The 10,855-nt window shown below is 39.2% G+C and overlaps 1 protein-coding gene across 1 annotated transcript in view; it reads left to right on the top strand.

Moving 5' to 3' along the window:
- cacna1sb (calcium channel, voltage-dependent, L type, alpha 1S subunit, b) overlaps window positions 1–10,372 on the top strand; it is a 40,046-nt gene extending 29,674 nt beyond the window's left edge. The window contains exons 40-45 of the mRNA XM_080764771.1: window positions 140–265; window positions 1,026–1,195; window positions 1,843–1,907; window positions 7,560–7,606; window positions 7,752–7,841; window positions 8,623–10,372. Coding sequence (XP_080620897.1) covers window positions 140–265; window positions 1,026–1,195; window positions 1,843–1,907; window positions 7,560–7,606; window positions 7,752–7,841; window positions 8,623–8,976 — 852 coding nt within the window. The 3' untranslated portion in view covers window positions 8,977–10,372. The remainder of the gene's footprint in view (window positions 1–139; window positions 266–1,025; window positions 1,196–1,842; window positions 1,908–7,559; window positions 7,607–7,751; window positions 7,842–8,622) is intronic.
- Window positions 10,373–10,855: the final 483 nt, after the last annotated feature.

Consider the following 10,855-nt stretch of genomic DNA (forward strand, 5'->3'; position numbering starts at 1 on the left):
TATACAGCAGCAGTCCATTTCTTACTGTTATGTTCTAGCACTTTTCTTTTTTACATCCATTATTCTCAACCATATCTTTTTCGTTCCTCTTCCTTGTTGATGTGCATTGTGGTCCTCCCCTCACGTCACGTCCACCTAGGCTGGTCTGAGGAGCATTGAGGACGAGACGGCAGCAGAGATGCACAGAGCCATCTCAGGAGACCTGCAGAATGAGGAAGAGATGGACAAAGCTATGATGGACGAGGCTGGAGAAGGCATCTACAGGGTGAGTTACCCAATAACACGTGCACACAGACATAATCATGTGGTTTTCTTCTTCGTGTTAAATTCCGGACAAGCAGTCCTTTTAAGTTGTAGTCCTGTATTCATTCGTCACTGGAAAATACAAAAAACGCAGAGCGCTCCATACCGAATTAGTGGATTTATCTTCCGCTAGATTATGCTAGATCTCTTCTTCAATCGCATGGAAATGTTTTTTTCTTTTTTAGTTTACATCTGTTCTAGATGCGTTGCAATATCCAAATTGATATGTTCTTGGCTGCGGAACCCCCATCTGAAAACAATATGTGCCAAGGACCTCTATGGCTCCAGCCCCTGAATCGCTAGCAGATCACTAGCCTCACATTCAGGGTCTGGTGACGCTGTAGAAGGTGTGTTTTTCTCGGTTGAAGATCTACACACCAATTGCCAAAGAGTGAAACTTTGGCCATGCCCCCCTCTCAAAAAACAACTGCGACTGAATAATGGAGTGAACAAAATATCAGGCGAAAGGATCTCCATACAAGATGTATGTTGTTAAATCTTTTGAAAATAGCAGATCTACAAGCTAACAACGCTGCTCATCGTGGTGAGTTGTGAGATTGTAGATAGGCTATTTTCTCTGCAGTAGCCTTTGGCTTGTTTGTGTTTACCTGCATTGGTGTTTTTTTTACTTGGTTTATTGTTGTACTTAAAAAAACCAACAACAACATTGTTAATAAAAATATTCAATTCAATGTACTTTTCTGTGTGCTTTTCATTGGTAGCGTACCCATGGCCTGTTTGGCAACCAGATGGATTCCTTCTCCTCTGAGCCGGCTGGCATTCAGCAGCCACAGGCCACCAGCCAGCGGCCACTCCAGTTCTCTGAGAGCCAGCCTGATACCGGAGACTCCTTCTACTCCAACACCAACAACAACGCCCTGCACTTCGCTGAGTGAGCACCCATTCTCCTTCCTACCTGCCTACCAACAGCCATATGCCGTGTCTAAGCCTATAAGTGGTTCTTCAAACTTTGTCATGTCATGGACCCACATACCATGCCATGACAAGATATTTGTGTTTTTAAGATGTTTTAAAAATATTCCACATTTTCCACTTGAGATATTTTTTGAATATAGCTCACAACATGTCGCATGGCCATGTATTGTGATGATGTTGATTTGCTATTTTCAAATAGTATATACCGGTACTAAAGTGGTTAAACTGATTTTGATGCTATATGAACACACTTTGCTGGGGACCTAACTGTACTTGTTGTAAATGGCAATGAATTCATTTAAAGGTAGAGTAAGTGATTTCACTCAAAAAACCTTAGGTTTCGTTTTTGGCTGTGGGACCTAAGCCTTCGTCCAATCAGGGTAGAGAGTCAAAAACGAAACCTAAGGTTTTTTGACCCCCAGGGGTTAACTGGGGTCTGGGGACAGGGAGGAACTCCTTATATGGTCAGCACACTCTAGTAGAGAGGTTTATCACAACAAAACAAAAAAATAAGTGATATTTGAATTAAGTGAAATCACTTACTCTACCTTTAAATAGTGCTTTCGCTGTTTGTGTCTGACTTGGTGACAATGCTTGTTCCAGGTTTACATTTGAGAGGGAAGGCAGTGCTGAGGACCTCTATAACCACAGAGAGAATGTACAGCCAGGTGGGTGTCCAGAAATCTGCTGATCATTATGATAGGCCTGAAAAACACATTCTCTCTGCTGTTAGGGATCCTTCATATGAATGAATGAAATTATGTTTTTCTCTGCTCACCCCTGTCCAAGTAACATTAACATTACCTTTACTCTGGCTATGGCTAAGAACAGCTAGGTCTTGCCTGGGCTTTAAATGAGCAGTGCTGTCACTTTGATTTATTTCTTGTATCAAAGGTGGGAGTATTTGTTATATGCTCCTTTATCTCATTACTTGTGCAAGCAGAGCGCGCAAGTACTAGTTTCGCCCAGGACGATATTCGATGCGTATGCACCGTCCCAGCAAATGACGTAATGACTACTTGTGCCTGATACGGCAGTGGTGCCAGATTACATACTGTACATGTACACATAGGAGCATTACCTTTAATCCTCCCGACACTATCGGCATTACGTCCATCGAAAACCAATTACACTCTGGCATTGTGTCCTTTAATCCACATCTTTATTACGTCATCATTGAGAGCTAGTTATACCAGTTATACCCTGACGTCACATCAAAAGTGGCGCAAAGTAACCACAGTATACCGCTAATCAATTTACAATTGACAATTTAAAATAAATAATTAAATAATTATACTGTATACGTGATAACATATTTTATTTCAGTTTATATACCTTTTTTTCATCGGATATCGATGATTTTTTTTCTTTGAGAAACTAAAAAGGGATCCAGAATAATTCTAAATCGATAAAACTGTATTTCTTTTATAGATAGAAACTTGTACCATACTTCATAATACTACTTTTTTACATGCATCCTCAAAAATGATGAAAAACTGCGCGCTATAGTATGCCGTACGATATGGGCTATAGCCCACGGTCCAAAATGATGAGAAACGAGGCTAACTTTTTTTTCCAAAATTTCAAAAAACATGGGCTATAACCCATCGTTTTTGTCATTTCGTCATTTTTTTCAAATCCTCAAAAATGATGAAAAACTGCGCGCTATAGTATGCCGTACGATATGGGCTATAGCCCACGGTCCAAAATGATGAGAAACGAGGCTAACTTTTTTTTTCAAAATTTCAAAAAACATGGGCTATAACCCATCGTTTTTGTCATTTCGTAATTTTTTTCAAATCCTCAAAAATGATGAAAAACTGCGCGCTATAGTATGCCGTACGATATGGGCTATAGCCCACGGTCCAAAATGATGAGAAACGAGGCTAACTTTTTTTTTCAAAATTTCAAAAAACATGGGCTATAACACATCGTTTTTGTCATTTCGTCATTTTTTTCAAATCTTCAAAAATGATGAAAAACGGCGCGCTATAGTATGCCGTACGATATGGGCTATAGCCCACGGTCCAAAATGATGAGAAACGAGGCTAACTTTTTTTTTCAAAATTTCAAAAAACATGGGCTATAACCCATCGTTTTTGTCATTTGGTCATTTTTTTCAAATCTTCAAAAATGATGAAAAACGGCGCGCTATAGTATGCCGTACGATATGGGCTATAGCCCACGGTCCAAAATGATGAGAAACGAGGCTAACTTTTTTTTTCAAAATTTCAAAAAACATGGGCTATAACCCATCGTTTTTGTCATTTCGTCATTTTTTTCAAATCTTCAAAAATGATGAAAAACGGCGCTCTATAGTATGCCGTACGATATGGGCTATAGCCCACGGTCCAAAATGATGAGAAACGAGGCTAACTTTTTTTTTCAAAATTTCAAAAAACATGGGCTATAACCCATCGTTTTTGTCATTTCGTCATTTTTTTCAAATCTTCAAAAATGATGAAAAACGGCGCGCTATAGTATGCCGTACGATATGGGCTATAGCCCACGGTCCAAAATGATGAGAAACGAGGCTAACTTTTTTTTTCAAAATTTCAAAAAACATGGGCTATAACCCATCGTTTTTGTCATTTCGTCATTTTTTTCAAATCTTCAAAAATGATGAAAAACGGCGCTCTATAGTATGCCGTACGATATGGGCTATAGCCCACGGTCCAAAATGATGAGAAACGAGGCTAACTTTTTTTTTCAAAATTTCAAAAAACATGGGCTATAACCCATCGTTTTTGTCATTTCGTCATTTTTTTCAAATCTTCAAAAATGATGAAAAACGGCGCTCTATAGTATGCCGTACGATATGGGCTATAGCCCACGGTCCAAAATGATGAGAAACGAGGCTAACTTTTTTTTTTCAAAATTTCAAAAAACATGGGCTATAACCCATCGTTTTTGTCATTTCGTCATTTTTTTCAAATCTTCAAAAATGATGAAAAACGGCGCTCTATAGTATGTCGTACGATATGGGCTATAGCCCACGGTCCAAAATGATGAGAAACGAGGCTAACTTTTTTTTTCAAAATTTCAAAAAACATGGGCTATAACCCATCGTTTTTGTCATTTCGTCATTTTTTTCAAATCTTCAAAAATGATGAAAAACGGCGCGCTATAGTATGCCGTACGATATGGGCTATAGCCCACGGTCCAAAATGATGAGAAACGAGGCTAACTTTTTTTTTCAAAATTTCAAAAAACATGGGCTATAACCCATCGTTTTTGTCATTTCGTCATTTTTTTCAAATCCTCAAAAATGATGAAAAACGGCGCGCTATAGTATGCCGTACGATATGGGCTATAGCCCACGGTCCAAAATGATGAGAAACGAGGCTAACTTTTTTTTCCAAAATTTCAAAAAACATGGGCTATAACCCATCGTTTTTGTCATTTTGTCATTTTTTTCAAATCCTCAAAAATGATGAAAAACGGCGCGCTATAGTATGCCGTACGATATGGGCTATAGCCCACGGTCCAAAATGATGAGAAACGAGGCTAACTTTTTTTTCCAAAATTTCAAAAAACATGGGCTATAACCCATCGTTTTTGTCATTTCGTCATTTTTTTCAAATCCTCAAAAATGATGAAAAACTGCGCGCTATAGTATGCCGTACGATATGGGCTATAGCCCACGGTCCAAAATGATGAGAAACGAGGCTAACTTTTTTTTTCAAAATTTCAAAAAACATGGGCTATAACCCATCGTTTTTGTCATTTCGTCATTTTTTTCAAATCTTCAAAAATGATGAAAAACGGCGCGCTATAGTATGCCGTACGATATGGGCTATAGCCCACGGTCCAAAATGATGGGAAACGAGGCTAACTTTTTTTTTCAAAATTTCCATAAAACATGGGCTATAACCCATCGTTTTTGTCATTTCGTCATTTTTTTCAAATCTTCAAAAATGATGAAAAACGGCGCGCTATAGTATGCCGTACGATATGGGCTATAGCCCACGGTCCAAAATAATGAGAAACGAGGCTAACTTTTTTTTTCAAAATTTCAAAAAACATGGGCTATAACCCATCGTTTTTGTCATTTCGTCATTTTTTTCAAATCCTCAAAAATGATGAAAAACTGCGCGCTATAGTATGCCGTACGATATGGGCTATAGCCCACGGTCCAAAATGATGAGAAACGAGGCTAACTTTTTTTTTCAAAATTTCAAAAAACATGGGCTATAACCCATCGTTTTTGTCATTTCGTCATTTTTTTCAAATCTTCAAAAATGATGAAAAACGGCGCGCTATAGTATGCCGTACGATATGGGCTATAGCCCACGGTCCAAAATGATGAGAAACGAGGCTAACTTTTTTTTTCAAAATTTCAAAAAACATGGGCTATAACCCATCGTTTTTGTCATTTCGTCATTTTTTTCAAATCTTCAAAAATGATGAAAAACGGCGCGCTATAGTATGCCGTACGATATGGGCTATAGCCCACGGTCCAAAATGATGAGAAACGAGGCTAACTTTTTTTTTCAAAATTTCAAAAAACATGGGCTATAACCCATTGTTTTTGTCATTTCGTCATTTTTTTCAAATCCTCAAAAATGATGAAAAACTGCGCGCTATAGTATGCCGTACGATATGGGCTATAGCCCACGGTCCAAAATGATGAGAAACGAGGCTAACTTTTTTTTTCAAAATTTCAAAAAACATGGGCTATAACCCATCGTTTTTGTCATTTCGTCATTTTTTTCAAATCTTCAAAAATGATGAAAAACCGCGCGCTATAGTATGCCGTACGATATGGGCTATAGCCCACGGTCCAAAATGATGAGAAACGAGGCTAACTTTTTTTTTCAAAATTTCAAAAAACATGGGCTATAACCCATCGTTTTTGTCATTTCGTCATTTTTTTCAAATCTTCAAAAATGATGAAAAACGGCGCGCTATAGTATGCCGTACGATATGGGCTATAGCCCACGGTCCAAAATGATGAGAAACGAGGCTAACTTTTTTTTTCAAAATTTCAAAAAACATGGGCTATAACCCATCGTTTTTGTCATTTCGTCATTTTTTTCAAATCTTCAAAAATGATGAAAAACGGCGCGCTATAGTATGCCGTACGATATGGGCTATAGCCCACGGTCCAAAATGATGAGAAACGAGGCTAACTTTTTTTTTCAAAATTTCAAAAAACATGGGCTATAACCCATTGTTTTTGTCATTTCGTCATTTTTTTCAAATCCTCAAAAATGATGAAAAACTGCGCGCTATAGTATGCCGTACGATATGGGCTATAGCCCACGGTCCAAAATGATGAGAAACGAGGCTAACTTTTTTTTTCAAAATTAAAAAAAACATGGGCTATAACCCATCGTTTTTGTCATTTCGTCATTTTTTTCAAATCTTCAAAAATGATGAAAAACGGCGCGCTATAGTATGCCGTACGATATGGGCTATAGCCCACGGTCCAAAATGATGAGAAACGAGGCTAACTTTTTTTTTCAAAATTTCAAAAAACATGGGCTATAACCCATCGTTTTTGTCATTTTGTCATTTTTTTCAAATCTTCAAAAATGATGAAAAACGGCGCGCTATAGTATGCCGTACGATATGGGCTATAGCCCACGGTCCAAAATGATGAGAAACGAGGCTAACTTTTTTTTTCAAAATTTCAAAAAACATGGGCTATAACCCATCGTTTTTGTCATTTCGTAATTTTTTTCAAATCCTCAAAAATGATGAAAAACTGCGCGCTATAGTATGCCGTACGATATGGGCTATAGCCCACGGTCCAAAATGATGAGAAACGAGGCTAACTTTTTTTTTCAAAATTTCAAAAAACATGGGCTATAACCCATCGTTTTTGTCATTTCGTCATTTTTTTCAAATCTTCAAAAATGATGAAAAACGGCGCGCTATAGTATGCCGTACGATATGGGCTATAGCCCACGGTCCAAAATGATGAGAAACGAGGCTAACTTTTTTTTTCAAAATTTCAAAAAACATGGGCTATAACCCATCGTTTTTGTCATTTTTTTTCCTGCAATTTCCGCAATTTGCAATTTCCGCAATTTGCAATAGCTAAACCTAATAATTCAACATTTCAAATGTTCCTTCACAGAGAAGCTGAGATTTCACAGTTTGTATTGGTCGACAGTACTAGTGTGCAACAAGCAAGTAGGCACTCGACAGAGTGCAGTTCTAGTTTTAATTGTATCTATAATAGTCTCCATCTCTTTTTAAATGCACTGTTGCACTATATGATTGTATTTTGTTTTTATTCTGTGAAGCACTTTTGAGTTGCCTTGGTGTATGAAAGGTGCTGTATAAATAAAGTTGCCTTGCCTTGCCTTTAGATAAGAGACGCTTCTCCAACTTCAGGGCAAGGACAGACATCACACAGGTAAGAGCTTCAAACAAGCTGACTCGTCTAAAATTCAATCTTCAACGTTGACCATAAAAAATTGCCTCGTTCAGACCAAAGACGTGACGAAAACTTAAGCATTAGTTTGTTAAATCTGTTTGAATTTCTCTTTTTTAACTCACAGTTCCCCTATGACCCTAACTACGGCGACAGTCTGTGTCAGTGTACCCATGCTGTTGATGGCCTGCCCGCTGCTGACCAGCTGGTCCAAGAGGTAAAACAGGAGGAACAGTGACCTCCTCACCTCACCAAGACTTTCCTAATATTCAGTAACACAGGAATTAGCCCCCTCTGTTGGCAGGCAATGTCCTGAGGCACTGTAATCTCTCATAAACATACAGTATGCACATAAACATAACATTGTGTTAACCTGATAGTCTACACAATATCAGTTGAAATGGCTATAGTCTGGCAGCCAACAGGCTACTTTTGTTTAAAGTGCAAAATTTGGTATATAGTATTTTTATTGGCCTAAAATATTGTCTATATACTGTACAAACATTCATGAATCCACTTGCTGACCGGCTGTCGGTATTGAGCAATTTCTTTTATAGGGGTTTATATGTGACCCTACTATTAACATCCTATATAAGGCAAAAATGTCAAACTTTCCTTATGCTTTAAGTAGCATTAGTTTTGCACAAAAAAACACTCCTTGGGCTTAAAACGTCCATAGCCGTCATTACAAAATGTGATGAGGTCAGCACATTTTGGGCACATTTGTGCAAGTGGCTATGGCCGTTTTTAGCTCAAGGGGTGTTTTTGTGCAAAACTAATGCTTGGAATGGATTCAGAATCATGTTGGTTTGACATGTCACATGCTTAAGCCCTTTGTACTTTATCGTATGCAAAGATAGCTGTCCTACAAGCTCACATCGTGAAAAGGTGTAACATGCCCGAAATGGGGACAACAGCTTGAAAGTGATTACGCCATTGCACAACATGCACACGTTAAAAAAGGAAAGATGTCAATCCGTACTATGTCTCCCCTGCAGGCTCTAATAGAGGGCGGTCTGAATACTCTGGCCGGAGACCCAGGCTTTGTGTCGGCGACCAAGAGGGAGATGTCTGAGGCCTTGCACCTCCCTGTGGCCGAGATGGAGGGCATGGCTCAGGGCATCCTCAATGGCCGCACCACCAAGAAGAGACGCCCTGTCCCTGTCCTGCCCTCCGTCCCCCCGTCCCCTACCCCGTCCTCCACCCCGTCCTCCGCGTCCGTTGTGAATGAGCGAGAGCGAAGCCGGACGGACCCCGCTGTGAAGAGGAAGACCCGTCCTATCCCTGTTCCTCCCACTGCCCCTGTCAGATCCGCACGGAAGCAGCACACCAAGGCAGACTCCCATGTTTAGAACCCGTCACTTGAATTCACACGGTTCTTTTACTGTTGACCAGGCTGTGTAGGTGGTCGCCTCACCCTGCGTTACCAAAGTCGTTGCCGTTGCAACACATTACACCCGCTAACGTGGCCTCAAGGCCCAACAGGCAGGTTGGACTCATGTTTAACATGTCACTGTGACTGTGATTGAAACATTTGGAAAGCTAGCCAAGGAGAAAAAACATATCTGGTGATCCACTTCTCTTTACTGCTCTCAGATTCATTGCAACAAATAAAAACGACAACTTATCTCAGCACCCGGGTTGATGAACCTCTTTTTTTTTTATTGCTTGCTGAGGTAATCCATTCCATAGAGTGGTTAAACAACCATGCAGTCTATTGAGTGTCTTACTGAAGTTGGTGTAGGTGGGATGATGTGCTTGGGCACTAAAGTGACTGGTAGAGAACAGTGTGCACTCACTATTGTGTTGCTGCACCAGCCAGGTCTCCATTTTGGGTATCTTGTGACTGTGTGTCTCTGCATCAAGGCCCATATAACTGAATTTGTATTTTCTTTCCAGTTCCCTCTTTTAGAATGGAACCTGGTCATAATTTCACAGAAAAGGCGTCATAGTTTATTTTCATGTTCTGGCAGTGTCATCTGATTCTTTCATTTGAAGGCAAGGACTTGCTTACCTTTGTGTTGTCTAATTGAGATTTATTGACAGTTTCCTTCTGTCCACCACTGCTCTTGTAAGCAGTTGGTGTCAGCACATTTTAATAGGAAACCAACTTTTTAAATGTTTGGAACAGAAGAGTACATTTTAGTTCACTTTTTTCCCCTCTGTGACTTATTTTGTATTTGATGTATTTAGACTTTTGTTTAATTTATATGCCAGATTGATTGAAGTCAAGTTGTCATACTAGGCTTGAAATCATTCTACTGCTGTAGTTTTTTTTATATCTGTGTGCTTTATTCAACAATAAATCACAGTAAAATGTAAGATTAGATTGCATTTGGTTTCAACCATGCAAAGAATGCATACATCTTCAGCATACCTGGAGTATGGTGGAATACGTTTCAAAGCCCTCTTTTCATTGGAGCATAGTAACTGTTTTCATTCAGTACAGCTTGAACATAAATTGATGCAATAATGCACTTTTGTGTCTTTGTTAAGGGCTTTTTATGTCACTCTTAACAGGTCTTAAATAACATTTTTCTTACTTTGTGATCATCGTCTTTGCCTGTGCTTCTTCTCTCCTACAATATGTTAAATCGGTTTTTAATTATACATTTTTTGGGCAGGGCAAGTAGTTTGTGGGTGCACATTATAGCTTGTCCTGCCATCACACATCCTCACCCTCGAAATTGTTCTGTCCTGTTTTATGTCTAAATGGTGCTCTCACCCTTGACAAAAGAAATAAACACCCAAAACATCTGCTGTGTAAATTGGCTTATTTTCTGCAAGCAAACAGAAGGACGTATGGACGAACATCTGATGATAACATCATTTGGTGTGGGGAAAGCCTTGGCACAACAGGTGAGTGTGTGTCAGCTGACGAATGATTAGAGTATGGGTCACCATAAAAGTCCAGAAGGAGACTTGGTGAAAGATATGAGAATCATTTCTGAAGCTATTCTGATGCTAACCTCTGTAGACATTATTATTGTGTGAAATCTGAGAGCCTTAAGTATATAAATAACCCTGCATGTCATAAGTTACATGCACTCCCGAATGTGGAATGTAAACTGCTGCACCACACGGCCACACAGACAGCAAACTGCTCTACCATTGACTATAGCCCATATCGTACGGCATACTATAGCGCGCCGTTTTTCATCATTTTTGAAGATTTGAAAAAAATGACGAAATGACAAAAACGAAAGGTTATAGCCCATGTTTTTTGAAATT

This window comes from Protomyctophum bolini (assembly GCF_963924005.1).
Source record: "Protomyctophum bolini genome assembly, chromosome: 5".
Taxonomy (NCBI): domain Eukaryota; kingdom Metazoa; phylum Chordata; class Actinopteri; order Myctophiformes; family Myctophidae; genus Protomyctophum; species Protomyctophum bolini.